At 62.8% G+C, this 26,438-nt stretch overlaps 16 protein-coding genes across 16 annotated transcripts; 10 read left to right on the top strand and 6 right to left on the bottom strand.

The window, feature by feature from the left end:
* Positions 1 to 12: 12 nt before the first annotated feature.
* Q8F55_008424 (uncharacterized protein) lies at positions 13 to 877 on the bottom strand (the record flags this gene model as incomplete). The annotated part of the gene is made up of 2 exons (XM_069356821.1): positions 13 to 450; positions 512 to 877. The coding sequence occupies 2 exons, from the start codon at positions 875 to 877 to the stop codon at positions 13 to 15; spliced, it is 804 nt and encodes a 267-aa protein (XP_069206662.1).
* A 1,278-nt stretch (positions 878 to 2,155) lies between these two features.
* On the top strand, positions 2,156 to 2,490 carry Q8F55_008423 (uncharacterized protein; the record flags this gene model as incomplete). The annotated part of the gene is made up of 2 exons (XM_069356820.1): positions 2,156 to 2,428; positions 2,470 to 2,490. 2 exons carry the CDS (start codon positions 2,156 to 2,158, stop codon positions 2,488 to 2,490), a joined length of 294 nt encoding a protein of 97 aa, XP_069206661.1.
* Positions 2,491 to 2,649: 159 nt separating this feature from the next.
* Positions 2,650 to 3,170, top strand: Q8F55_008422 (uncharacterized protein; the record flags this gene model as incomplete). Its single annotated transcript, XM_069356819.1, has 3 exons — positions 2,650 to 2,790; positions 2,847 to 3,006; positions 3,043 to 3,170. 3 exons carry the CDS (start codon positions 2,650 to 2,652, stop codon positions 3,168 to 3,170), a joined length of 429 nt encoding a protein of 142 aa, XP_069206660.1.
* A 2,163-nt stretch (positions 3,171 to 5,333) lies between these two features.
* On the top strand, positions 5,334 to 6,665 carry Q8F55_008421 (uncharacterized protein; the record flags this gene model as incomplete). Its single annotated transcript, XM_069356818.1, has 3 exons — positions 5,334 to 5,381; positions 5,670 to 5,727; positions 5,767 to 6,665. The coding sequence occupies 3 exons, from the start codon at positions 5,334 to 5,336 to the stop codon at positions 6,663 to 6,665; spliced, it is 1,005 nt and encodes a 334-aa protein (XP_069206659.1).
* A 788-nt stretch (positions 6,666 to 7,453) lies between these two features.
* Q8F55_008420 (uncharacterized protein) lies at positions 7,454 to 7,759 on the top strand (the record flags this gene model as incomplete). Its single annotated transcript, XM_069356817.1, has 1 exon — positions 7,454 to 7,759. One exon carries the CDS (start codon positions 7,454 to 7,456, stop codon positions 7,757 to 7,759), a length of 306 nt encoding a protein of 101 aa, XP_069206658.1.
* Positions 7,760 to 8,229: 470 nt separating this feature from the next.
* On the top strand, positions 8,230 to 9,897 carry Q8F55_008419 (uncharacterized protein; the record flags this gene model as incomplete). The annotated part of the gene is made up of 1 exon (XM_069356816.1): positions 8,230 to 9,897. The coding sequence occupies one exon, from the start codon at positions 8,230 to 8,232 to the stop codon at positions 9,895 to 9,897; it is 1,668 nt and encodes a 555-aa protein (XP_069206657.1).
* Positions 9,898 to 10,048: 151 nt separating this feature from the next.
* Positions 10,049 to 10,796, bottom strand: Q8F55_008418 (uncharacterized protein; the record flags this gene model as incomplete). The annotated part of the gene is made up of 2 exons (XM_069356815.1): positions 10,049 to 10,667; positions 10,702 to 10,796. The coding sequence occupies 2 exons, from the start codon at positions 10,794 to 10,796 to the stop codon at positions 10,049 to 10,051; spliced, it is 714 nt and encodes a 237-aa protein (XP_069206656.1).
* Positions 10,797 to 10,819: 23 nt separating this feature from the next.
* Q8F55_008417 (uncharacterized protein) lies at positions 10,820 to 11,915 on the bottom strand (the record flags this gene model as incomplete). The annotated part of the gene is made up of 2 exons (XM_069356814.1): positions 10,820 to 11,758; positions 11,886 to 11,915. The coding sequence occupies 2 exons, from the start codon at positions 11,913 to 11,915 to the stop codon at positions 10,820 to 10,822; spliced, it is 969 nt and encodes a 322-aa protein (XP_069206655.1).
* Positions 11,916 to 13,123: 1,208 nt separating this feature from the next.
* Q8F55_008416 (uncharacterized protein) lies at positions 13,124 to 14,233 on the top strand (the record flags this gene model as incomplete). The annotated part of the gene is made up of 4 exons (XM_069356813.1): positions 13,124 to 13,250; positions 13,313 to 13,572; positions 13,762 to 13,819; positions 13,857 to 14,233. The coding sequence occupies 4 exons, from the start codon at positions 13,124 to 13,126 to the stop codon at positions 14,231 to 14,233; spliced, it is 822 nt and encodes a 273-aa protein (XP_069206654.1).
* Positions 14,234 to 14,325: 92 nt separating this feature from the next.
* Q8F55_008415 (uncharacterized protein) lies at positions 14,326 to 15,062 on the top strand (the record flags this gene model as incomplete). The annotated part of the gene is made up of 4 exons (XM_069356812.1): positions 14,326 to 14,643; positions 14,681 to 14,751; positions 14,785 to 14,868; positions 14,903 to 15,062. The coding sequence occupies 4 exons, from the start codon at positions 14,326 to 14,328 to the stop codon at positions 15,060 to 15,062; spliced, it is 633 nt and encodes a 210-aa protein (XP_069206653.1).
* Positions 15,063 to 15,561: 499 nt separating this feature from the next.
* On the bottom strand, positions 15,562 to 16,359 carry Q8F55_008414 (uncharacterized protein; the record flags this gene model as incomplete). Its single annotated transcript, XM_069356811.1, has 4 exons — positions 15,562 to 15,729; positions 15,837 to 15,898; positions 15,936 to 16,115; positions 16,212 to 16,359. The coding sequence occupies 4 exons, from the start codon at positions 16,357 to 16,359 to the stop codon at positions 15,562 to 15,564; spliced, it is 558 nt and encodes a 185-aa protein (XP_069206652.1).
* A 1,106-nt stretch (positions 16,360 to 17,465) lies between these two features.
* Q8F55_008413 (uncharacterized protein) lies at positions 17,466 to 18,083 on the bottom strand (the record flags this gene model as incomplete). The annotated part of the gene is made up of 1 exon (XM_069356810.1): positions 17,466 to 18,083. The coding sequence occupies one exon, from the start codon at positions 18,081 to 18,083 to the stop codon at positions 17,466 to 17,468; it is 618 nt and encodes a 205-aa protein (XP_069206651.1).
* Positions 18,084 to 20,504: 2,421 nt separating this feature from the next.
* On the top strand, positions 20,505 to 22,029 carry Q8F55_008412 (uncharacterized protein; the record flags this gene model as incomplete). Its single annotated transcript, XM_069356809.1, has 3 exons — positions 20,505 to 20,675; positions 20,722 to 20,983; positions 21,020 to 22,029. 3 exons carry the CDS (start codon positions 20,505 to 20,507, stop codon positions 22,027 to 22,029), a joined length of 1,443 nt encoding a protein of 480 aa, XP_069206650.1.
* Positions 22,030 to 22,938: 909 nt separating this feature from the next.
* Q8F55_008411 (uncharacterized protein) lies at positions 22,939 to 23,575 on the top strand (the record flags this gene model as incomplete). The annotated part of the gene is made up of 3 exons (XM_069356808.1): positions 22,939 to 23,091; positions 23,130 to 23,325; positions 23,364 to 23,575. 3 exons carry the CDS (start codon positions 22,939 to 22,941, stop codon positions 23,573 to 23,575), a joined length of 561 nt encoding a protein of 186 aa, XP_069206649.1.
* Positions 23,576 to 23,800: 225 nt separating this feature from the next.
* Q8F55_008410 (uncharacterized protein) lies at positions 23,801 to 24,672 on the top strand (the record flags this gene model as incomplete). Its single annotated transcript, XM_069356807.1, has 2 exons — positions 23,801 to 24,298; positions 24,334 to 24,672. 2 exons carry the CDS (start codon positions 23,801 to 23,803, stop codon positions 24,670 to 24,672), a joined length of 837 nt encoding a protein of 278 aa, XP_069206648.1.
* A 64-nt stretch (positions 24,673 to 24,736) lies between these two features.
* Q8F55_008409 (uncharacterized protein) lies at positions 24,737 to 26,199 on the bottom strand (the record flags this gene model as incomplete). The annotated part of the gene is made up of 5 exons (XM_069356806.1): positions 24,737 to 24,991; positions 25,027 to 25,278; positions 25,314 to 25,527; positions 25,563 to 25,997; positions 26,030 to 26,199. The coding sequence occupies 5 exons, from the start codon at positions 26,197 to 26,199 to the stop codon at positions 24,737 to 24,739; spliced, it is 1,326 nt and encodes a 441-aa protein (XP_069206647.1).
* Between the last annotated feature and the right edge of the window lie 239 nt (positions 26,200 to 26,438).

The raw sequence follows: 26,438 nt of genomic DNA, 5'->3' as shown, positions 1-26,438 counted from the left end.
AACCCCCTAACCCTAGGTCACAGAGCCAACCCAGCGCGGGTTGGCTTCATCGGGGTCGAAGAGGTCGGGGATGACGCGGGCGGCGACCTTCTTGAAGGTCGAGTTGCTGATCCGGAAGACTTGCAGCGAGAACCGAGAGTATGTCGGGTCTTCGCCGCAGAGAGCAGCGAGCCGTGCGGATTGGGGCGTCGCGTTGGACTCGTGCTCTCGCAAACGTGCCTTCAAACGATAGCCCCTGGGTGGCTCCTCGTGCCCCCGCAACGACAGGCCCGCTGTGCCCGTGTACATCGCCGCGATCTGGGCGAAGGGAGCGGAGCCAGGCTTGGCGAGGGTGCGGAGGGCGCCGAACACGTAGCCGTCGCGACCGGCCCGGTGCTTGGCGACACTCAGGTCGACCAGATGCTCAGCGTACAGCTTCTGGTGGCCGGCCAGTCGCTGCATGAGGTCGAGCTGTGGGGATCGCCGGAGGATGAGAGCCACAACGTTGGCAGGCGAGAGCATCTTGCCGGACCACCTTCGCCTCCTTCCCGCGCCGCTCGAAGTGCCACCGCATCATGTACCACAGCCAGAAAAGCTGGGCATGGCGGGGCTCGAGGCGCAGGTGGGGGTCAACCCGCATGGTTGACGGGCCATCGTACTTGGTGTACTGGCACCAGAGTGGTGCCGACCCCACGAGCCCCCCCGTAACGACAATGTTGCCAATGCCCTCGGTTGGGCCGGTGAGCGGCCGCTTGGGGTAAAACCCCTCGAGCAGCCGCTCCTCGTAATCCTCCGGGCACGAGTCGAGGTCGGGCCCGGAGAGTTCGTCGTCGGACGCCTGTGACTTGGCGACCTGCGACGAGGCGAAGATGAATGCCGCAGCGTTGCCGTGGGGCATGGCGCCGGCCACCAATCCGGCCGCTCCCAGGCTGTGGCGTCGCTGGCGGTTGGTGGTGGGGGTGCTACCATGCGGGAGCACGACGGCCTCGGTGTCGCTGCCGGCTCGCCGAGCTGAGCCGACATGCAGAGGGGCACCCCCGTCCTCGCTCTCCGACGACGTGGCGCTGGGCACGGCGACGAGAGTAGGTGGTGACTTTGAGAGGACGAAATGTCGGCGTCAAGGACACCGCATGGTTCTCGGCCTCGTCATCCGGTTCCGCGAGATCGTCCTCATCATCGGCGTCCTCGCCGGCGTCTTCTGTAGGGGGGATGTCGGTGTGATGCGCGTCGTTCGCTTCAAGTACTTCTCTGAGGCATCCACGTCGCAATGCCGGAACTCATGACTTGATGAACAAATGGAAAGAATTGAGTGATGGGGAGAGGGAAGGCGTGGGTTATCAAAGATGAGAGATGGAGAGAAAAGAGAATCGAGTTACGGGGCGAGAGCTACTTATAGTCGCCGAGGGGGGCGGATGGGGGTCGGGGGCATTGCTAAGTGCCCAAGGGGTGATGTGGCGTCTAGCGAGTCGAGCCTTCTTCTACCACAGAGAGCTCTTCTCCTCTTAGACGACACATGGCGCGTGAGGGTGCCGTCGGTTGCGGTGCCACAGCCCCACACGAGAAAACAAGGTGGCAGCGTCAGTCTGACCTTCATGGTCCCATTCACGCCCCACACCATCTTGGGGATTTGCCCGCCATAGGTCGAACCCTTCCTCTTTCATTCTCGGGAAACTACTCGGCGACTCGCCGTCAGCACTCGAGTCCTCGAGACCACGATGACCACCGGCGCCGGCACCTCCAAGCCCCACATCACCCGCCACGCCTCAGCGACCATCTACAACGCCGAGGTCATGCACTCCCTCGGGGGGCTTAAGCTCAACGCCGCGGGGACCGCGCCGACACCCAGTCCAAGAATATGGTAGGCCACCGTATAGCCTTGGTTGCCATTGTGACCGACGGCGCAGCCTCAGAAGACGGTAAGGCACCGAACGCCCGCACGAAGGCGTTCTTGCACCGCAGCGGCATGCCGTCGCCCGTCCTGTGCAGTTGTCCACTCACCTCGTCTTTGCTTCTACGCACCGCAGCTTCGTATTTACCCGTTCTAGCTCTTCTGTACCACTCGTGGTACGCGCCAGCTCGTCCGTAGCCCCTCGCCGTCAGCCTCATTTGCTTGCTCGGTGGCCACCCCTCGCCGCTCCACCGCCTGCCTTCCTCCGTGCCTTCGCTCCCCCACGGCATGCCCAGCGACTACACCGTCACCCCGGCGCAGCCGTGCAGGCGGTGCAAGAAGCACAAGCTCGAGTGCATCGTCAAGGCCGAGGCGCGGGGCAAGGCCTGCAAGGCGTGCACGAAAGGCCACTACGCCTGCGAGCTCCTCGACGACAAGTCAAGGACCTACAAGTCGGTGTCTCAACAGGGCACCGACAACAAGGACACCGCAGCGCTGGCCAGGTTCGACGCCGCGCTGGCCAAGGACGGCGCGGCCAAGAAGAGCGGCTGCAGCTCGGCGGTGAGTATTTCGTTTACTTTACAGTGCGCTGACCGACCCAGCTCGTCAACGAGGGGGGGTGACCCCACGCACCCTCCTCAAGGACATGCCGCGCGACAGCCCCGAGTCTGTCCTCATGGAGGCCATGGAGGACAAAGCGCAGGCGGCCCAGAGGGCCCACTCGGTCGCCTGGGCAACCTACGCCGGGCGATACGCCGACGAGATCTCCAGAGAGATCGTCCATGGAGCTCCTGGCCAAGGCTCAGGCCGTCATGCCGTATCAGGCGGCACTTTTCCGAACGGCCATGAAGGCCGAGGACCAGAAGCTCAACCGAGCGCTGGCCTCGGTCCGGGCAACGAGCCGCAAGCTCGCCCAGGGCATGGTGGCGGGTGGCTATGCCGTCGAACGTGGGTTTTTACTGCATGGCTGACCTATCAGTGGCGCGGCAAGGAGCCTCCCAAGGCTCGCCGCAAGCGCGCCGCCGCCGACGAGGAAGACGGCGATGAGGAGGACAGCGAGCCTGAGGACGACGACGACGACGCCGAGGAGGTGCAAGATGGAAGCGCCGAGGAAGAAGACGGACAGTGGATCCTCCAAGGTGAGCTGTACCGAGCCAGATATCCTAACTCTGCAGAGCAACGATTCCAAGGGCAAGACCAGGGCGGGAGCGAGCTCGACCGGGAGCGCGACAGACAAGAGCAGCAGTGCGGGGAAGGTGACGAGGGACTCGGTGGCGAACAACAAGGTCAGGGCGGTGAGTGAATCGAACGTGAGTACAACCCCACCCCACCCCCCCCCCCCCCCCGGCACGGTGCTCAACTACAACCTGGTCCATCTGGTACGTCTACAAGCCCCCCTTTCGACGGCATCTCGGACGACGAAGTGAGTAGCCACCGCACGGCCTACCAGCGCTAACACTTTAGGCCATCCTTCGCGATGTACGCATCTACTCGGATAATCGAGCTGACTTTACAGATAAGCGAGCTCATCGAGATCCACGATTCGCTCGACGAGCCCGCTCGTCGCAACGGCAGCGGCGACCGTGTCGGCCCCCTTCAGCCGCAGCCCCTCTCCCCTCCCTCCTCGCCCCGGCAGCAGTGTTCACCGCCCCATCACGCTCAGCTCCTCCCCCTTGCCTCAACGCGCCGCCACCGGCGGGGGCTCCTCCTCTGCCCGCCCTCGGAAGCGCCAGAGGTACTGAGCCGTACCCATCACAATTGTTTCATAACACGCAGCCAGATACATGATTGGCAGCTATTACAATGGACAAATAGGACCGTGCGCCGCAGACGTGGATCGCGGCACTCGACACTGACACACTGACACACTGACTTGCTCACCCGGCTGTTACGAGGAGGCAAGCGACAGACATGACCCCAGCCCGACAACGACGTCCGGGACCCGCCGGGTGAGCTCAGGCTGCCCATGGCGCTCACAGTCACATCCTCTCCGTGTATAGAGTCCTGGGGTGGCTTCGCCTCGCGGCTCGTTACACGCACACCTCGGCCACACCCCGCGCCAATGACGTCAGCTGGGCCATGCACACAACACCAACTCGTCCAACGCCCCAACGACCCACTCCCTCTGCATCCCCCAATAGGCCTCACGTCCAAGCTCGTAGCGCTGTCGGCCTCGGCCATGGCGGGGAGGACGACGCCGACCTGTGCGCGAGCCAGCCCCTGCGCGGTTCCTCGCCGACAACGTTGAGCCCCTGATATGCGACCAAACAAATCCCTCACACCCGAGTCACGATGGCTGAGCGAGCCCACGTTTCAAGCTGCCTGATTGCACTTCTATTGAGGCTTTTCCCGTTGGTCTGCTACCCTTGACCCCGTCTCCGAACGACGTCGATAACACCCAAACACAGGGGAATGCGCCGGACGCCAAGCCGTCGAGACCCTTAGGTGAGGCTGAGTCGGGCAACGCTCCTTCGGCAGGAGTCGTCCCTGTGGCGCGGAGAGCCACCAGGATAAGATTGCGCCCAGATGCGATCGAACTGGGGAGACGTAGGCGGGGGGTAGCGGTGCCGAGGGCGCCGACCGGAGCTCACTGGTGTCAATGACTTGCAATGCGGTGGCTTATTGCATACCTCGGCCAGACCTGTTCGCGAGGAATGCGGGAGTCGGTGATGCTTGTCATACGACGATCTGCGCGGCATGCGCATGGCCCGGCGTACTGTCGCGTACTGAAGGACAAAGCACCCAGCCGACGGCTCCGGCCACGTTATTCAATTCACTCGGCGACTGACACCGAGGGGCGTCGTTGAACTAACCACGACGAGAGCGTGAACCCAAGGCAACACCTACGCAACAAGTATACCTGCTCCCAAGGCGACAAGTGGAGGTCACGACCCTCGCTGCTGCGTTTGGATCAAGGGGCGACCGCAGTGAACTGGGCAGTGCGCTGCTCGCCCCTCTGCCGCCCTACAATGCAACCTCAGTGCCAGATCGCTTGGCATTCCGTCTGTGTATGTCAGGTACGGTACCGACGCGAAAGAACAGGTACACACGATCGCCCGACAGGGTGCCAAGGGTTCCAGCCAGGGAAGATGGAATGTGAGCGCAAGCGTCTGTCACCAGAAACTTGTGGGGATCCGATATCAGCAAACGCCGATGCGGGAACACGTCCGTTGCAGAGCGCTTGGGACGAGGCGACAGGAAGCTAGACGCAGCGCGAGCTGGTGAGGTGGTACTGTAGGTGTCCTCCGGTATCCGTGACACGCCCTTGAAAAGAGGCTCGACCGAGGTTTGGCCTGCGAGTGTCAACTCGTTGGGGCGAGCTCGAACAAGAGTGATGACAAGGGGAGTAACCACTGGCACAGACAAGCCCAAGGGCCATGCTTGGAGGCCCTGGTGACGCCAGGGATGACAACACTGCGGCGGCGCTGCTGTCGCCTCCCCATAACACGAGGCTGACGACGACGGCATGGATTTTGCCGTCAACGAGAAACACAGCTTGTCGGACCTCCCAGAGGTACGTATTCCCCGAGGCCGACGGACTCGGGGCTTAGGAAGAGTGGTTCGGGGCCGAACCCGGCTCGGCGACTGCGTTTCAGTGGCGGCCCGCGGGCCCACCGGTCCTCGCGCCGCGAGCTCAGGTCCACCGGCACGGCGACTGACGTGTCGTGGCGGCCGAAACAAAGTGCACTCTGGCTTGGTGGCCTGGCGTGGCGCTGAATCAGACCCGATAGGGGAACCAGTGTTGTGGTCGCGAGGAGATGTAGCTGCAGGTCTGGGGGTCGTGTTTACTGCTGAGCGCAAGCATAAAAGGTGGACCAGTCGCTGTCTCCTCAACCATGCGTTATCCTCAGTGGAAATAGGTGAGTACTTGACCTCATTGGTATACTAACGCAAGGCAGACAACCACGCACCAATGCGCCTTGTCACGTCTCTCGCCCTCGCGGCTTCGCTCGCGGCCCTCGCCTCGGCGGCGGTTACCCCCAGCCGGACGACCAAGTTCTGGGGCCAGTCTCCGGCCAAGCGACAGGTCCAGCCTTCAAACCTTCCCAACAACTGCATCTACACCTGCTCCCAGTTCTCTCAAGAGCTGAACGGCATGTGTGCGATCACGACCTCGCGGTGCGAGTCAGTCCAGGCGGCGTCGGGGGGAACTTCCACCGACGTTGGGTGCAGCACTTGGTCTACGAACTGCAACCAATTGGCGGCGCAGTTCGAGGCAAGCTGCACTCAGTCGACCAACAACTGTGTCGACTGCGGCACTGCCTCGACTGACGCCAACAACTTGTGCACCCAGACGGCCCAGGCGTGTCTCAACGACCCCGCCGTCCAGGGTGGCACCCAAGACCTCACGACGCAGTGCTACGTCGCCAAGGCCGTCTGCGACTGGGAACTGTCGCTCTTGGCCCAGGTCACGACCTGTGGAACGGCCGACTGCGCCGCCCCGTGCTACGCGTTCGTTGCCTTCCCGGCGATTGCTGGCTACCTCGACGAACTTTGCTCGGCTGCAATCCCCCGCGGTAACAACTGCTTCAACGCATATTCGACCGTTTTCAACCAAGCCTCCGCCCTGGGCACTTCCTGCTCAATCGCTACTGGCTTTACCCCGTGCTTTAGCGTCGGTATCTACACTCGCCCGTGCAGCTACTTTACAAGTAACCTCCAGACCATCATGGCGTCCGGTGTCACCACATGCCAAAATGGGCTGACTGCGGGTACGGCCGCCTACAACAGCTGTGCCTCGGTGTGGGATTACAACAGTGCTTTCATCCAAGAGTACATCTCGTCCATCGGCTGCTGAGAGATGCCTGGAGCAGTAGGGTTTGCGACGACATGGACAATGACTTTGATAGACGACGCTTTTATTGGGATGCATTATTCTACAGTTAACATCAGCTGCTTCATGTTGGAAGAGTGCGAGCTGCGTTACTAGTCACACACAGTCGCTGTGAAGGCGAGGGTGACGATAACAAGCACCCTGTCGCACGTTGAAGCCTCCTGATATGCCATGGGGTCAAGTGCAGCCCAACTGGGGGTTACCGCCCAGCACATACGCTCTGCAGTGGAAGCAAAGCCACAGCTGACGGAGAACAGATCGACAGCCACGTTGATGACGCGCATTCACCGGAACAGAAACCCCCGATCGCCCAGGCTGCGTGCTCGTCAACTGAACCGAACAAGCATGCAAACCCCGTGCTGAACCCTCCGCAGCGGCGGCGAAGCGCCAAAGCGCCACCCGACGCCAGCGGGAGACGACGCGATGCCCCCGCAGATCGCCCAGGCACACGGCCAAGTTATCGCGTCCGCTGCAGCAGTCGTCGTAATACATACTCGGGTCCTGGTTGTGGCTTATCTACGTTGTTCAGGCATTTCTGGGGTGGTGGCAAGAGGGGGGAGTGGTAGTCGTGGCCGAGTTGGGGCTCTCTCCTGGTGGGTTGAGGGCCGCTGTCGGCGACTGTCGGTCAGGCTAGTCTGCATTCGGGTGGGGCAGTAAATTGAGTACTGAGTACACGTGCGTGGCATTGCCAAGAGAGAGTGGGGGCTGTGGTGAGGGATCAGAAGCATGAGCCGTCGAGTCAGATAGCATCAATGCCAATCTGCCGTAGGAGGGACACTCGGACTCTTGTACATGGGCAACATCACCTCCCTCGCCGCCACCTCGTGCTTGGCATCGCCATTGGCCACCTCGGGCTTGACATCGCGGTCGCTGCCAGCGTGCTTGAGCTGCGGACGGAACGCTTCGTCCGAGTCTTCGCCATCAACGCGTGCTTCCTGCCCCCCATCTACTTCTTCTACCCTGAGACGGCCGGCGTGTCGCTCGAGAGCGTCGACAAGCTGTTCGCGAGCGGACAGGGGTATGGCAGTGGCCACCTGGTCGAGGACTCGACGATGTAGAACTTGTACCCGATGTTCTTGATCCCGATCGGCGTGATCTGAATCATCATGTAGTTGAGTTGCACGCCGTTGAGATGGCCGAGCCCTTCTGGCCGAGCGCGAGAGGCAGGATTTCAGATGGGTACGCCCACACGACGGCCTCGAAGCCGATCTGGAGTGAGCTCGTGGCGCCGTCGCTCGCTCGAGGGGCCGCAGCCTTGGACCTGAGGCATTCGTCGGGCGGTCACGCCCATGGCGTGCCGGGATGCACCCAATGACCCTCATAGCCAACGTCCTCTGATGTGTATGCTGTAGAGCGCTCGGCGTGATAGTTTCACAGTCGAGTGCTGCTCGTGACACATCCGTGGCACCGACGGCCACGCCAACACCCCGCGCCAATGACGTCAGCCGAGGCATCCACACGACACGACACCAACTCGTCTATTGTGCAAACGACCCACTCCCTCTCCACTCCCCATCCACCCAATACAATGGGCCTGACCTCCAAGCTCGCAGCGCTGTCACCGTTCGGCCACAAGGAGCGCGGCGACGACGAGGGCGACGCGTTCGACCCGACCTCGACGGCCGGCGGCGGCCTCGGCCATGGCGGGGAGGACGACGCCGACCTGCGCGTGAGCCAGCGCCTGCGCGTGTTCCTCGCCGACAATGGCATCGTCGCGGGCGCCGACGCCGGTGCCGAAGCCGCGCTGCGCGACCTCCTCGCCCGCCCCCACTTTCAGGTCCCGCCCGACGTCGTGGACCGGTCCCACCCCCTCACCGACTACTACATCTCGTCGAGCCACAACACATACCTCCTCGCGCACCAGCTCTACGGCACGTCGTGTCCGTCGGCCTACGAAATGGTGCTCAAAACGGGAGGACGCTGCGTCGAGATCGACGCGTGGGACGGGTCCGACAAGGACGAGCCAAAGGTCACGCACGGCTTCACCCTCGTGTCCAACATTTCGTTCAGATCGGTGTGTGAGACCATCCGGGACGTGCTGGATGCCGAGCGGGCTGAGCACGAGCGCAACCCGAGTGGCCACCCCCCTGCACCCGTGTTCCTGTCGCTCGAGAACCACTGCGGCGCGCACGGCCAGCAGCGCCTAGTCGACATCATGACCGAAGTCTGGGGCGACCGGCTGCTCGACGCGGCGGTCCGAGCCAAGGGCCACCAGGAGGAGATCGACGACAGCGTGCACGTCCGCCTCGACGAGCTCGGTTCGAAGATCTGCGTCATGGTCGAGTACCACTTTGACGACGAGCCGGATGACAGCGACGACGACAGCGACGATGACGACGACGCGGATGCGGCTGCCCAGGCCAAGGCGTACGCGGCGGAGAAAAAGGCAGCGGCCGCCGACGCCAAGATCATCCCGGCGCTCGCCGCCATTGGCGTCTACGCCCAGAGCGTCAAGCCGCCAAACAACTCGTGGTTTGAGAGCGAGCTGGACAACGCGCCGCACCACCACCTCATCAACGTCTCCGAGTCGGCGCTCGGCGCGCACCTCCCCTCCGAGGCCCACAAGATTGCCAACCACAACGCTCAACATCTCATGCGCGTGTACCCCCGCGGCACGCGCATCCGCTCGTCCAACCTCCGTCCTGTGCCGTTCTGGGGCATCGGGGCTCAGGTCTGTGCTCTCAATTGGCAGCGCTTCGGCGCCAGCATGCAGCTCAACCACGCCATGTTTGCGGGGACCGAGGGGTACGTGCTCAAGCCGGCGTACCTGCGCGGGACGCCGATACCTGCGGAGCCGACAGACACGCGCCGCCGCAGCCTCCGCCTCCGTATCGCCGGCGCTTCCGACGCGCCGCCATCCACCGCGCCGTACGTCTCGTGCGTCCTGATCCACCCCGACGACCTGGACAACGGCCCTCCCAAGCGTAAGACGGCCAAGGACAAGGACGGCGACGGCGCGGACCCCATGTGGGACGAGACGCTCGAGTGGGAGTATGACGCACACCGCAGCGAGCTCGTGTTCCTCCGCATCCTTCTCAAGAGCGACGAGAGGTTGCAGCGCAACCCGGTGATCGCCGAGGCCACTGTGCGTCTCCTGTACGCGGTCCCCGGGTGGAGCTTCATCCGCCTGTGGGATCTCGGCGGCCACCTGACAAAGACGTCGCTGCTGGTGCACGTGGAGATTGAGGATGTGTAGGGAGGCGTCGTAGCTCACGGATAGGCCATGTATAAGTACTCTCCTGGCAGCGGCCGCGTACTGACACTGCTGACGGCAGCGCAAGAACCCGCACCTGCCGCTGGCACAACCCCGCCACATCCACATACACTATAGATCGAACACACACACCCTACGGCTGCCCGGGCGCGCGGCATGAAAACGACGCCGTCGACTTGGTCTCAAACGCGTCGGTGGCTATCTGCACCCCGGCGTAAATCCCCAGCCCCGCAAGCGACAGCGCGGCGATGAACAGCACGACAAGGCCGAGCTTGGCGTACCAGTACGGCCTGAAGCCCCGCTTCCACCGAGACAGATCCCGCCATGTGTCAACCCGGTTGGACCACGCCGGCTGGCCCGGCTGCCACGGCAGGTCACCCGCAATCGCGTCCTTCTGAACCCAGAACCCAAGCAGGAGGATTGGCGGAAAGGTGTAGGTAAACTGCAGGATGCACGCCGCGCCGATGAGCGTAACCAACGCGTTGAGATTCGGGACGGCGGATCCAACCACCCACGCCAAGGCCCAGTACAGCGCCATGGTAATCGACCAGATGACCGAGCCGCGGCGCGTGGCCAGCGTCGGCGCGCCAAAGTACTCGCGCAAAACGTTCTGGTAAAACACCTTGACGCCGACGTTGGCATAGAGAACCCCGGCGAGCCCAGTGCACACCAGGCCGATGGCATTGGCCGCCAACTGCAGCGGCACATTCGCAAAGTTGAGCGACGGGAGGATCGAGGTGTACTGCCCTTGGCTGGGCGTCAGCGCACACTCCCACCCACACCCACTAGGAGTACACAAACAGCCCAAAGAACATGTACAGGCTGTAGCACAGGAACTGGCTGAAGAACGCCGCCTTCCAAAAGTCGGCCGGGCGCCGCATCTCGGCCAGAAACTCGGGAAAGATCATCGCGCCGCCGTAGGCAAGACGGCGAGCTGCACGCCGCCGACCTGGCTGTACCACCCGACGGTGTACGACGGCACCCACGCGGAGTGGGCTATCGGCTCGGACAGGTCAAGGTGGCCCGACATTGACGGTATCGGGGGGTAGGAAGCAATGCCCACAAGCACAAGCGCCATACCCGCCAGGCTCAGGAAGATGTTGACACTCGTAAACCAGGCAAAGTTGCGCAGCCTCTTGACCTGGCCAGCGAGCGCGCCGGCCACCGCCCACACCACATTCACCGCAATGTAGCAAAACTTGTAGTCGATGATCGTGGCCAGCGCCTGCCCGTTGCCCACGATCAGCGCCGCGACGTTGAAGAGCAGCTGGAGGGATTGCAGAGTGTTGAAGACGTGTCGAACCACCGGCCCAAATGTCCGCTCGCCGAGATCCGCATAGCAAGTGATCGGGTAGACCTCCGAGTCGAGATGCAGGTACATGCGCCAGAGCACCTGGCCCGAGGCAAACGCCAGGATGAAGAAGAAGGTGTAGACGAGGACGCCGGGGCCGTACCCGAGCTCGGCAAAGGCCATCGGTGCGGAGACGGGGCCGAGGACGTCGGTGGTGACGAGGAAGAAGACGACTTGCCAGGAGGCGACGCGGAGAAGGCGGTAGGCGGTTTGCTTCTCGCTCTGGATCTGTGCCTCAAAGTCGTCGCGGGGGAGGGCAACGCTGGCAGAGGTCTTCTCGTCGGGAGTGGCCAGAGGCTTCTCACCGATCGGCGTGTCTGCGGGCGACTCGATGGCTAGTGTAGGGACGGGCTCGTGCTGGTGAACGATCGTATCGCGGCGCCCTGTGACCGTCTTGAACACCACCGTCCACGGAGAGTCGGGGATGGGACGAGGGTCGGTGGCTTCGCGCAGGTGCTCGATGAACGCGTGGAAGAGATAGACCTCGAGGGGCTGGGAGTTGCGGCTGCCTGAGTGTGAGCGGCGTCCCAAGCTGAGGTGTCTTACGATCGAGGTGCTCGTCTGGAGAGGCCTGCTCCAGTAGATCGCCCTGCGCGGGCCGTTCCGGGCTTTCCTCCACCTCGGCGTGGGGGGGTAGGGGTGTCGACATGGTGGGGACGTCGCCGAGTGGCGAGAGGAGTGCCGATGCTGCTTCCTCGCCGGCAGCACCACCCTTTTATCCCCTTGTTGTCGGCAGACCTGTCGAATCCAGCGGCTCCTCGGCACCCATTGTTCCCCAGAAGCTCCAAACCTCCGATGCCGAGGTGTCTGCACTCCGAAGGGGCAGTTGGACGCTCTCAACAATAGAGTCGTCGACCATGACGTCTGGCTTCGCCACCAGGTAGGCGTTTGACGACTGTGGGCAGTGAGCAAGGCGAACAGGCGTGGTTTATGAGGCAAGCACCATGGTGGAGGCCAACAAGAAGTAGAGCTGCGAGGGGCAGGTATGAGTCACGCTCCTGTCGCGACCAGCTCTGCTCTGTCACCACCCAACTCGTCAGATTGGCTGCAGTCTGTGCCAAGACAGCACCTTGGTCGTCCCTCTGGCTGATAAGTCCGAGCTTGCGGACGGCCTCGAGCCTGGGGAGGTGACACATGCTCCTCCCGGCCGGCCCCACGCTGGGACAATAGAAGACCAGCAGCACGGACGCTGGCAAGAGTCCGTGCGACCTGTCGTGCTCAAGGCGAGAGATGGCGTCCTGCGCAGGGCACCTCGGCCACGCTGGCAGAGTCGCACATCGAGTCGCCTGGCCGTCAGAAGCGCAGCACGTGTCGCGGGGGTCGCCCGACTCACCGCAGCCGATGTGTGGGGTCGGAAGCACTGTGGGGTGAGCGAGGAGCAGAGGTCGCAGTGCCCGTGGGCAGTCGGCGTCTTGGCAAATGCGGGCCGAAGCCAATCTATTCATTCCAAAGGCTATTCAGTGCCTCGATCTGCCATCTGCCCCCACTCTGCCGGTGGGCGATGGCCGACATGGCCATTCCCCGCACCAGCGTCACAGCTGGCCAACTGCCTCACCATCATCCGCAGTCACGAGCGCAGCGCTCGACTGGGCATGTCAGCCAACCCATGCATCTACAAACACGGAGGGGCGTCCACAACATGGCAATCGCCGCAAGTCACGTGATTTAACCGCGGATACCCGACTATCAATCTCTTGTCATCCAGTCAGTCATCTTTCTCATCTTCTGCCATCCAACACACTTGCCTGCGCATGGCTGCTTGCTTGGGAGCACTGGCAGACGCATAGCGTGGTAGTGCCGGCGAACATCAACTCGCAGCGCTCTCCCTACCACCACCGTCAACCTCCCCCACCCGCCATGTCGTACCGCTCTCGCCAGGAGGAGGAAGAGGTCCCCCTCACGGCCTACGGCGGCGACGACCACCGCGACGACCTTGATCCGGTCATGGTCCACGTCCCAAAGTCGCGTGGGCGGTCAAGGCAGCGTAAGTGACGGCGACCGACGCCAAGCGGCCTTCACGCTGCGACGCCCGCTGACCCCCCGCAGACAAGCTCAGCCGCGCCCACATCGTCATTGCCATCATCGCTGCGATCGCCGCGCTCGCCGGATACCTTTTCGGCAAGGCCTCTGCCTCCCCGGCCCTCTCCCCAGCCTTTGCGACCGCTCTCGACGGCTTAACCACCCTGCCCCACTTCAAGGTCAACGACCCGAACGAGATGTTCAACTATCGCTGGTGGACCGAGGCCAAGCTACGGTCGCTCGTCGCCTGCATCATCCGCGGCAACTGCCCTCCAAATGCCGACAAGGTGGGTGGGGCGTGGAGTGGGTCTGACCCCAGGTTATCATTGTCAACACGATTCACTGCCAGTGGGCGCTGGACGACGACTACCACGGCGGCGAGGGTATCTGGTGGGTCAGCCGGGTGCCGCGGTGTACTGACGCCTACAGGTGCCTCGGCATGGTCAGTCGGATCTCCCACGCCTCGCTGACCTCAGATTCGCTCGTGGGAACGCCAGGGATACACCGTCCTCCATGGCGGCGACATTGACTGGCGTGAGTGCACCGCCCGCGCCCGCTGACCCCGCCCAAGCCTTTGTCTACAACATCTATCGCCAGATCCCCGACCTCGTCAAGGTCATCGTATCGGATGGCGGCGCAGACGACCGCCGTGGAAGCCACGTCCACTACCTCAAGTCAAAGGAACGCCCCGACGGCATCCCAGCGTGGAAGGTGGGTCTCGTCCAGGCCACGCTAACCCCGAGTTCTTCCTCTTCAGCTACTACCCCACTGGCATCACCACGGAAATCGGGCCGGCGTGGGCCGTCACCGCCGAGCCAGGCCGTGGCGGCGACTACTCGATCGAGATCGACGGCCGAGGCGTTGCGTGGCTCACCACGGGCGAAGAGGACCTCGACATACGCACAAAGCAGCACGCCACGCGTGAGTACCCCAGCCGCTCGCGTCTAACCCCAGGCTACACGTTCCTCGGCTACGAGCTCGAGCCCAGCGCCGAAGACACGACGTTCTCGGACCCCGACTCCCGGCCATACCGTGTGTGGATGATGGCCAAGTTTGCGAGATACTTTACGCAGGACAATCAGCAGGTGTACGACATTGGGTTCTACGACCGCGCGTTCGAGGAACTGGCCCCAGAGTTCCCCGGGCTCGAGTTTGTTGGCGGCTGGCAAGAGGACCGGTCAGAGGAGGACCAGGCAAAGCACCCGCTCCCGAAGCACGTCAAGAATCTCGGCGTGCTCAACGCGGCTCGATTTGAAGAGGAGTTTGCCCAGTCGAGGATCATGCTGGGCATGGGCAATCCGACGCTGAGCCCAAGTCCCTACCGTGCGCTTGCCAAAGCCGTTGCGTTTGGGCACCCTGTGAGTAGCAGCGACCGAGTGTGGCTGACACTCGCAGCACAAGGTCAAGGAGGGCAGCACCGAGTGGCCGTTCATGCAGCACGACTCGATGGCCAAGGTGCCTGAGCCGTAAGTGTAGCGGCTGCCACCACTGACCCCCAGCTATGTGCACCAGATCGAGGCGTACAACTACACCTCGTTTGTCGGGGCTATCAGGAAGGGTCTCCGCTCGCCACCAACCAGGCCGTGAGTCGACCCCACGCCCGGCACTAACCCCCAGCCTCCGCTTCCTTCGCATGAGACGGGACGTGGCGGACAGGCGGCTCGTCGCGTTTGTGAACGCCGACTGGCGCGGCGAGGCCGAAGCGATTCTCAAGGCTCGCCACGCCGGCCACGAGACGCAGTCTGGTGGCACCCAGCTCAAGGACTTTGTGTTATAGGGTATTGTGTCGCGACGGATTCATTGGGTACTGTGATAGATGATACGGGTAGGTATCTGGCGGGGCGACCAAGGCGTAGCTTGCCCGCACCACTTGAGCTGCTCCTCCACACCACTTGCAACAGACTCACTATCCCGTAGCAAGGAACAGGGAATGTGGCAGCACTAGCCCACCCTGCACCTCGACGGAATGCTGCCAGCGGCGTTCCACCAGCCCTGAACTGCGCGACTAATTCTACATCTGTCTGACTATACAGCTCTATGGTTTCATCGTGAATGAAAACTAATGTCCGTGATCTGATCGGTGAAAGTTTTACACTGGAACACAGGCGCCGTCGACGAGACGATGCCGGCGGAGGCAGCCGTCAACGAGGCACTCGCCTCGGACACAGGCAACCGCTGCTACTCCAGGTAGCTCGCTGCAGTCGACGCCGCGGGCGACATCAGAGTCGTCACCGTAGCCGGGGCATCCACCGCACGACTCGAGATCATTGTTCACGTCAACACATTCGAAGCCCCCTTGTGGCAGCGGGCACCGGTGGTACCCTTGGGGGCAGGCGGTAGACAGCGAGCGGCGCCTGGGCTGAGGAAGACCGGAAACGCATTGCTGGGTCGCCGGATTGATGCACTGGCGTCCGCAGGCCACGTAGCCGTTGAGGCACTGAAATCTGCAGTTGCAGTCGAGCGGCACAAAGTTGCTCGTGGGCCAGACGCATGCGGTGAAGAGGTTGTTGGCGGTCTGTGAGTTAGCCACAGCTCCAAACCCGCTACCTACCAAGTCGTTGTAATAGTCTCTAAACAGCCTGGCGATGCACTGGGTGTTGGTGAGGCCGAGCTCTGGAGCGTCAGCACCATCCCCCGGAACACCACTCACGCTGGCCATCACAGTACTTTCGAATGTACGGTCCATTGACACGATACGTGTTCGTGCCCGACGACAACGCGTTCAATGTCTCGGTATTCTCGTCGGGGAGGATGGCGCCGTTCTGCCAGCACCATCCCCGCTGGTTGGTCTGGGTGAACCCAGGGATGGCCTGTCCGAAGCCCGCGAGAACTTGCTTCACCAGTCAGCAACCACACACACCTGGGCCACGTACAACTCGGGGGCCGGGGGGATTGATCGGAATGTACTGCCATCCCAAACACGTACACCCGGTAAAAGTCGCGGCCTGTCGAGCAACCAGTCGATGGGCGATGGTGGGGACCTCTCCAGACGGCGCGCCGGGGCCGACGACCCCGTAGTTGGCCAGGACGGATGCCACCAGTGACAGTGCGACCAGGAGCGTGAGCGTCCACATAGAGGGGGCGAGGGGGATGGGAGGGGTGTGATGCGCGGCAGCTCGAGTCTTATAGACTCTTACGGGTGGGCAACCTCAGTGGGCAGGCAGTGGCCCAGGCCAGGTCCCAACAATGCCATCGAGTACCCCGCAGAGGGAGAAAGCAGGGATGCAAGCGGTGCCGTGGCTGCAGCAGCAAGTGGACGCATACCCCTGGGCACCCCCGGTGCGGCATGTGGGTACCAGGGTGCCTGCAGATCAGGTAACCTTGGCCGCGTCGCAGACTGGCGCACAGTGCCATGTTGACAGATCCGTACGCCGCATCGCAGCGACGTCTCAGGACCGCAATTCATCAGAGCTGAAGAGGCACCGATGACTGGGCAGGGGCCGATTGCGGCAAAATACGACGAGACGCAGCGCGTCTCTCTCCCTCCCAACATTGTCCACATCCGGCGGTACACCAGCGTACGCAGCAGTCCACACTCCCACCCGATTTATGGGAGCCTGGAAAGAACTACCACTGATGTGGGATCTCTCTGCGCAGTCATCCAGCGGATCAGCGCAGTCATCCAGCGGATCAGTGCCGTGGCGTATCTGTCCCGCGACGAGGCGGCGCCAGTGGCACGCGGGACGTCGTGGCGTCAGCCGGCGGCATTGCCAGTGCCTGGCGATCCACACGACCAGGCGTATCCAAGGCCCGGCGTATACAGACCCAGGGTGATTAGCATTCAATTCACGACGCGATGGTGGCCATGACCGAGCAGCGCCGGTAAGCTCGGAGGTGGCCCCTGGGCCGACACAAGTCCGACACCGAGGCGGCGTCTTGCGGCCACCTCGGCGGAGCTGCCACCTGGCCTCCGTCGGCCCCATGCCCGCGGAGCTGCAAAGCCAGCACGCCAGCGCCAGCAACTAGACCAGGGAGGGATGCTGATCTCCGGCGCCACCGGTTCCAGATCAGTTCCAGCTACACGTGCCGAGATCCGCTACCACTCCGTGGTTGCCCTGGTAGTGTGGAGCCGGCTCCACCGCCTCCACCGCCGCTCAACTTCCTCCGCATGACGTCGCACACTCCCACACGTTCATCTTTTGTTCTACTGACAGCGTCGCAATCACGCATGGCCTGGACCCTACTTGTGCTGGTTGTACGCGTTGATGAGGTTGCGGTAGTCGGGGATGTGGTTGGACAGAAGACTGCCGAGGCCCTCAATGTCGTTGCGCCAGTCGCGGTGGAGCTCACAGGCGACGCCAAACCACGTCATGAGCTGGGCACCGGCCTGCTCCATACGCGACCAGGCCGACTTTTGGGTGAGCTCGTTGAAGGTGCCCGAGGCGTCGGTGACGACAAACACCTCGTAGCCCTCGGCGAGCGCAGAGAGGGTAGGGAAGCACACGCACACCTCGGTGACAACACCGGCGACGAGGAGCTGCTTCTTGCCGGTGGCCTTGACGGCCTTGACAAAGTCCTCATTGTCCCAGGCGTTGATCTGGCCGGGGCGGGCGATGAAGGGAGCGTCGGGGTGGATCTCCTTGAGCTCGGGGACAATGGGGCCGTTGGGGCCGGTCTCGAACGACGTCGTGATGATCGTCGGCAGGTTGAAGAACTTGGCAACGTCGGCCAGGGCGAGCACGTTGTTCTTGAACTTGTCCGGGTCAATGTCGCGGACCAGCGAGTTGAGGCCGGTCTGGTGGTCGACCAGGAGCACGGCGACATCGTTCTTGTCGAGGCGGACGTAGGGCTTGGGCATTGTGGCGGTAGGTTGGGGAGCTGATGAGCTAGACCCCGCCTGCAGACCACACTTTTATACCATTCTGTGGAGCGGTCCAGCAGCGCGTCATGAAGCGTCCACGTCCGTGTCGACGCCGTGAGTCTGTCACCACGGTGCCAAGCAACCGTGATAACCGAACCCGCGATGATCTTTGTGACTGAACGTCCCAAACAGGCAACTCGAGTGCGTCACAGACCGTCAGACGGATCAGCCAGAATCTGGCTGACGATGAGGAGGGAGAAAGGTTCCCAAAGCGGTAATTTTTCGACGCAAAGCAAACCTTGCGTGGCGGGTTCCAAGAAAGCGGTACGCTCTGGACAACGCGTCTGCGCTTCCTCCGCATCTGGCGTCGAAGCGCTCTGCTGCGTACGGCGACCGGCAAGCTGTACCGCGGCCCGCTCTATGCCCGTGATGCCGTGTCGCGTCCAGCAGTTGGTCCGTCCGTGGGCACATCCATCGGGAGTCAGGAAAGCACGCTTTACGACCGCATCGTCGTAGACTTCGTCGCCGAGCCAGGCCTTTTCTTCCCGGCGCTGACTGAGATCGCGCAGGCTTGACACTTGCGACAGCTGACGGCACGTGGCACCCAGTCGGACCGACGCCGATCGGCTCAACACGCTCGTTTGTTGCACCACGACCCACGGCATCCCGCTCTGTGTGATCAGTATCTACGGTGCACTTGAGTCCGCGTTGCCCCCATCAGCCTGTCGGCCTGCGGACGGCTCAAATGTCCCAAGCTGTCGCCATGGTCGACCAGTTCCCGGTGTACCAGCTCCCGGTGTACCAGCTCCCGATATCACGACGCCGCACTCACCTGGCGTGGCCGCGCCGCTTCCCCGTCCGGCCAACGCTGCGCCAGACTTGCAGTGAAGTAGGAACTGACAGTAAGCAGCACGCAGACGCTTGTCGACGCCATGGGCAAGGTTGATGGTGACGGGGCGGGTGCCTTGACTGCGCGGCGTCTTGGGTTGCAGTCGCTCGAGGTTGACACGCGCGCTGTCGCGTCAGTCGTCCTGTGTCATAGCCCCATCTCACCCGACACGCTCAATTGGCACCCCCGCCCTCGCTCATTCGGCCTTTAATCACACGGCAGACCCCACACGACATACCGCCCCCTCGCCATACCGCCCCTTCTGCACAACCCACCTCGCCCGACTCACCCACCCATCGCGGCCGGTCCACTGGCCCATCGCCCCACTCCTCCTGATGGCTTAACACGGTCCTGTCCCGTGACGGGCCCAAGACAAGTCTCTACGCCACGCTGCATTTCCAAGGTTCCATTTCCAAGTCTGCTCTCTCACAAACTGGTCGACTTCGCCTGGGTAAAGTCGGCGGACGTCGACCGCGGCCACGGCCACGGCAACGCGGTTCATGGTTCGCCGCAGCGGACCTGTGGGGTGGGGCGGTCACCCCACGTGATTGCGTTGTTGGCCGCGGCGAGGTTGCGACGCGACACGGGTCGGACAGCAACGTTGCCATCGGCCCACGCCCGCCACCATGCCGGTTCACCTGCAGCGGTGAAGCCAACCAGCTGGCCACAATCTCCCACTCCGCGTTCACCTCGCAGACGACCTCCGGGGCCACCCGGAGCACTAGCCAGACGTATCATTTAATAAGACATGACGCCGCCGCGTGGACAGCCGACTCAAACACCCGCCGGGTGCAGGCACCGGTGAAGCCCGATGCGCGCGCGTGTTGAGCCGACGGTAGCGGGCCGACGTGTAGCGAGGCTACCACCTTGCGCTGGTTGCTATGCATTAGGCCCAACCTGCTTGCTCTGGAATACCTGGAATACACCCTAAAAACCGCCGTATAAACACCGTGCCAAGCAAACCCACTGCTAACCGCCGCCTACCGCCCCCCGCCCACGCGGCGGCGCGATGCCGCGTTGCCGAATGGCCGGCGTCCAAGCTGGGACCATGTGAAAAGGGTAAAACTAAACAATAGGCCCATGACGATTAGATAGCATGCTCCGCCCGGTCATTTCCTACTCGTCGCCCACTGTGCGGCCACTCCGTTATGCCGACAGATCCAGGGCTAGCCGACTCCCTTGCCAGCGCCTACCTGAGGCCGCGAGCCGTTGCTAACTGGCCGGCCGTCAGGCCGACGGTTCCGACCGCCGTTCCTCCGGCGACCAGGGCGCCGGCAGCCCGACACCTCGACGACAGCGAATGAGTCAGCGACGGCCGAGTTTCAGCAACCGTGTCGACTCAGGTCAACAGACCAACTCAGGTCGGCCAACTCAGGTCCTCAGGTCAGCCTTTTCGCAGCCATGTCCATCCGCAGTGCCATGGCGCGGCCGGAGCCCGACGACGTGGAAAAGAGTGAACCTGGCCAGCTGCTCAAAAGCCCATGGGTCTCCACGTACAATTTCCATTCTCCCCACCTCTGCCCCTCACTATGATTTCCAACGACAAGGTCGACCACTCGGAGCAGTCGAGCGTTGTGCTGAACAACGACATTGAGAAGACGGGCGCGAGCAAGGCCGAAAACTACCACCAGACGCAGACGACGGTGCACGATGCAGTTTTCGGCGACATTGCAGAGGGCGAGGGGCCAAACTACAGGGCGGTGGGTAGCGGGGGTGTGGCGGAGAGGCAGCTGCTGATGGCGCCAGGTCGGACCCAAGGGCGCGTTCGTGCTTCTCACCAAGGTCAATCTCGGCCTCGGTGTCCTCGGCCTCCCCAAGGTGATGAACGTCCTCGGTCTCATCCCCGGCCTCATTGTCATCTTCGCCATCATGATCATCTTCACCTACTGCGCTACCATGATTGGCAAGTTCAAGCTCGCCCACCCCGAGGTCTACTCGATCGCCGATGCGGCGTACGTCTTTGGCGGTCGTCCTGCCAAGGAGTTTTGGTTCTTTGGCCTGACCCTTCGTAAGTGGCACCGCCCGGCATCCTCCTGACCCCCAGAAATGATCTTCTTTGTCGCCGCGGGCTGTGTCGGAATCTCGACCGCGCTCAACGCCGTCAGTGCCCATGCCACCTGCACCGCGGTCTTCATCGCCGTCGGCGGCGTACTCGCCTTCCTCCTCGGCTCGATCCGCACGCTCGGCAAGATCACGTGGATCGGCTGGGTTGGCCTCGCCTCCCTCCTCATCGCCATCTTCATCGTTACCATCGCTGTCGGCGTGCAGGACCGCCCCTCTGCTGCCCCCCAGCACGGCCCCTTTGACAAGGAGTTCCGCCTCTTTGGCAAGTCGACCTTTGCCCAGGCGACCTCGGGCGTCAACCAGATCCTCTTCGCCTACGGCTCCACCCCCATGTTCTTTGGCGTCGCGTCCGAGATGCGCGAGCCCCGCCAGTTCACCCGCGCGATGCAGGGCTCCATGTACTTCCTCACCGTCATCTACGTCGTCGTCGGCACCGTCGTGTACGTGTACTGCGGCAAGTTTGTCGCCTCGCCTTCGCTTGGCTCGGCCGGCCCTCTGCTCAAGAAGGTCTGCTACGGCATCGCCATCCCCGGTCTCCTCGCCACTCTCACCCTCTTCACCCACATGGCCGCCAAGAACATCTTTGTCCGCGTCCTCGCCGGCAGCAAGCACCTCACGAGCAACAGCATGGTTCACTGGGTCACCTGGCTCGGCATCACCGCCGGCTGCGCCATCATCGGTTACATTATCGCCTCGGCCATCCCCATTTTCGACACGCTGCTGTCGTTTATCGGCGCACTGGTTGTCCCCTCGCTCTGTGTCATTCCCTACACCTTCATGTGGTGGCACGACAACTTCCGCTACGTGCCCAAGGAGGACCGCACGCTCAAGCTCAAGTTTTACGCCGCCATCAACGTTGTGTGCTTCTTCATCGGCATCTACCTCACCGCTGCCGGAGCCTACGGCGCGATCGACGAGCTCATCAACACGTCTGTCGACGCCAAGCCCTGGTCGTGCGCCGACAACTCGGGTACTGTCAAGAGCGACTAGGGGGATATAGGTTGTGTATAGTGTCAACATCATGTAATTCTTGCATCTGCGCGATTTCGGGCCGGGCCGGTTTTCGACGGAGGCGTCGACGGGGACGCTGTCGCGTGTTGATTTTGCCTTCTACTCCACTCGCGGCGCATAACCGACAGCTTGCGCCTGAAGGATTGACCAAACCCCTGCCAACGACTCGCAGATGCTAGGCCTCCACGCCGTAGCCTTGGCCACCGGCCTCTCGCTCGCAGCCTGGGTCGAGGCTTCTCCCTCCCTCCCGCCAGACCCCAGCACCTGCCCACGCGCCGACTTCCTCCTTGGATGGTGCGGCATTGGGCAGCACGACTTTTTGTTTGCAGACGGCGGGGTCAGCGGCCAGCACCATTGGGGCGGCGGGACTGCTTCCCCACTGGTGGCCACCGCCCCCGCCGGCCTTACTGATGGTGACAAAGCATTGTAAGTGATTACTCGCGCCCTCGCCCTCAGCGTGCATCCCCACATCCATTGTTCATCGCAGTGAAGACTCGTCTCAAAGCGGGAAACAATTCAGGGTCGATTTGGTCGCCGCACGTACTGTAAGCCGAGGGAGCGTGGCAAAAATCGCCGCAACGACGATCTCGCGGCTTTACACTCCCCGAGGCCAGGTGCTTTCTAGTAACCAGTAGCAAGCGCGGTGTTGCGCACCCACGCCGGCTGCACCCAAGGCAATTTACATAAATACACTGCTGCTCCATCTCCACTCGTTATCTCGTCCATTATCTGACAAAACGTAGCGGCGACGACGACGACGCTACCCCCGACACCATACTCCCATATCCAGCTGTTTGTGCAGCCCGCCGAGTGGCCAACACGTGCCGTCGCGCCCAACCCGCCGCCTTTATCCCAACCCAGCGTCTATCTCGCTCCCACACCACCGCCATGCCCAGCACCGAGACCTCGACTTCCGGCAGCGCCGCTGCCGCCGAGACGCCGTTCAAGTTCAAGGGCGACCACCGAGCGTGGAACGCCATGTCGGTCCACATGCGCCAGTTCCACAACTACTTCAAGTACGAGTTTGACAACATCTACAAGGTGGGTCGGGATGTTCCTGCAGTTGCTGACAAAACCAGCTCGCCGACGGAGGCTTCAAGGAGGAGGGCCAAGCCCTGCCCCAGTTCCTGCGCCAGGCCAACGACCTCGCCGCGTCTCTGACGCAGCATCACGGCCTGGAGGAAAACTACATCTTCCCGGCTCTTGCGAAAAAGCTGCCGGAGAAGTTTGGCCCCCATGGCCTGGAGAAGGAGCAGCACAAGGGCATCCATGATGGTGAGTAGCTGCGGGGTTTCACACCACTAACCCCCCAGGCCTCGAAAACTACCAGGGCTACATTCACTGGGCGCGTTCCCACCCCGAAGAGTACGACGGCAAGAAGCTGCGCGCGATCATGGACAAGTTCCGAGACGTCCTGTACGCCCACCTGGACGACGAGGTGCGCGACCTCAGCGCCGAGTCGCTCCAGAAGGCCGGCTTCACGCTCGACGAGCTGCGGCGCGTCCCCATGTGGCCCCGCTTCTAGACACGCCGACGCCGACACCTTGTACATGTACAATCTTATAGCATAGCATAGACGTGTATAGTAGAATCTGCATGAAGAGGCGCCAGTGGTCGCAGAAGTGGGCAAGGAGGCCACCGAGGCAGTGGCTCGGCGCTGACGTCATCGTGCTCGGCCATCCTCCCGCCTTCGTGTCATTCACCGCATCGCATCTCCGTCTCGTTCTTCATCAACCCCCTCACCCCCGCCATGTCCAACCCCCCACTCGAGATCATTGTCAGCGGCAGGCACTCGGTCCAGCGCCGCCCGCAGTTCTGCGACATCCACATCACCGTGGCCAACGAGAGCGATGACGCCGCCAAGAGCTTTGCCGCCGTCGAGCAGACGGCCGAGTTTGTCCAGATGCAGATTCGCAAGCTAGCCCCGCCGAAGGAGCCGCGCGCCGCTGCACCTGGCACCGCGCCCGCCCCGTTCCGCCCGGGGGAGGGAGCCAAGTCAGACACAGAAAGCGCTACCTCGGCCGCGACCACCTACGGCGACGAGGACGATGTCGCCCAGGCGCACGAGTGGCCGCCTCGCCACCCCGAGTTCCCCATCTCGACCTGGAGCATGGCGCGTATCTCGACGTCTACCTGGGTGCCATACACCCCCAACGGTGACGGGCCGCGCAAGTACGAGGCGCGGGCGTCGTTCAAGGCCAGCTTCCACAACCTCCCCGCGCTCGAGGCCTTGGTCGATCAGATTGGGGTAGGCTAGCACCGTCTGCAGCGCTGACTCGCCAGACCAAGGAAAACGTCCGCATCGACAACCTCACGTGGCACCTGTCGCCGGAAACCGGTGCCTCCATCGCAGGCCGTATCCGCCGCGCTGCCGTCCAGGACGCCGTCAACAAGGCGCAGGACTACGCATGGGCCGTGTCACCACACGCCAAGGTGGTGCCCATCGAGATCGCCGACGCCGGGCTCGGCGGCGGGGGCGGTGGCCCGCGGTTCCACGCCGCGCCTATGGCTGCCGCCGCCTTCAAGCGCAGCGGCGGCGGCGGCGGCGAGGACAGACTGAGCTTTGAGCCCGAGCCTGTCGTCGTCGAGGCGAGCGTGACGGCCAAGTTTGTCGTGCAGTAGGTTGTAGGGGTAATGAAGCGTGCTACGAGCTGTGTACCGGCCTGTGATACATTGTACATCGGTGCTACGCCTTCATGGCGGCCTCCTTGAACGACGCAAAGTCTACAACCCGCTTCTCTCGCCTGGCCGTCTCGGCCGCAAACACGACCAGGTGGCTGTTGAGCACGTCGTCGGGGGTAACCCCAAGCTTGCTCTGGTCGTCGTTGTGGACAGCCGAGACGAACGCTTCGGCAAGGCCAAAGTCGCCGCCGCCGTGCAGTCCGACGCCGGCCTTCGGAACGTGGTGCTTCTTTGTCCTCGACAGGAAGTCGAACACGGTCTGAGAGTCAGCCAGGGCGCCGCCGGGCCACTCACAAACGTCTCCATGTCGCCAATCAGCTCCCCTCGCGTCCCGTGGATGACTGTCCCGCGGTTGCACTCGGCCTCGGTGAACGCGCTCATCGTGATGGCCGCGGTCACACCGTCCTCGTACTCGACATTCACCACCTGGTGGTCGACGACGTCGTTGCCGGCCTCAAACGCGCAGACCCCATACGGCCCCGTCTTGAGCGCCTCGGTAACCGTCTCCTCGTTGATCTCCTCGGCATTGACAACATGCACCGCCCACTGATGGTCAGCGCTGCACGCCCGGTCCCACGCACGTTGGTGTGCTGCTTCCCACTCCCCTGGTGCTTCTCCAGGTACACCTTCTTGGCGCTCCACACACAGTCCTCCTCGGCCGGACACTCGAGACATCGCTTCGCGTCCCCAGCCTCCTTGGGCTTCCGAGACGGCTTGAACAGCGACAGGCTGCCAAACGAGCTGACCTGGACGGGCTTGCGGCCCGACAGGTAGAAGCTGACAATGTCGAGGTCGCTGCGGGCGTCAGGTTCGCCCACACCGCTACCCACTGGCAGCACTTTGCCATGAGCGCAAAGGTCGTCTCGGTCTCGCTGCGCCAGTTGCCGCGGACAAAGCTGTGCACAAAGTGCTCGTTGCCGACGGGCTCAATGTGCTGGATATTGACAATGTCGCCGAGCACGCCCGAGTCGATGACGTCCTTGATGGCCTGGTTGTACGGGCTGTATCGTAGGACGTGGCCCACGCCGAAGACTAGCGGGCTGCCCGCCTCGGTGCGCCCCGTCTCGATCTCGCGCACCATGTTGATGCAGTCCGGGATGCTCGTGGCCATGGGCTTCTCGCACAGGATGTGGTAGCCGAGCTTGGAGAAGGCGCTGACCATGGGAGCGTGGAGCTTGTCGAGGGTGCAGATGGCCACGGCGTCGGCGAAGCGGGGGAGCTTGGCGACGTCCTCCCAGTCGTTGAAGAGGTGTTCATTGTCGAGGCTGCAGTCAGTATGGATCAGTGGTAAACTCACCGGTGGCGACGGGCAAACAGCTTGCGGCGAAGGGGGCGAGGGTCAGCGACGGCCACGACTTGGACTAGGTCGGGATGGGCGACGGCGTAGTCGGCATAGACGACGCCTCGTTGGCCACCACCAAGGATGATGATGGATACTGGCTTGGACGAGGGGGTCGGGGCTGGCATTGTTGACAAGGGGGTGGTCATGGTGGGAGCGGAGCCGATGGCTTTAGATATGGGAGAGGCCTGCTGCCCGAGCGAATCATGTTCCGGGTATTGGTGGGGCGATACGGCGTGGGATCCGGCTTCGAGTATCTTGGCCAGAGCAGAGGACCGAGCGGGTGATGCTGCTTCGGCGTCTTTGCCGTCGGCCCCACAAACAGGGACAGACGGGATGGAGAGGGAGGAGGAGAGGAAGAGGACGT

The sequence above is a fragment of the Vanrija albida genome (assembly GCF_041260175.1).
Source record: "Vanrija albida strain AlHP1 chromosome Unknown contig_6, whole genome shotgun sequence".
NCBI lineage: Eukaryota > Fungi > Basidiomycota > Tremellomycetes > Trichosporonales > Trichosporonaceae > Vanrija > Vanrija albida.
The sequence above is the reverse complement of the archived record's forward strand: the minus strand, read 5'-3'. Positions and strand labels throughout refer to the sequence as shown.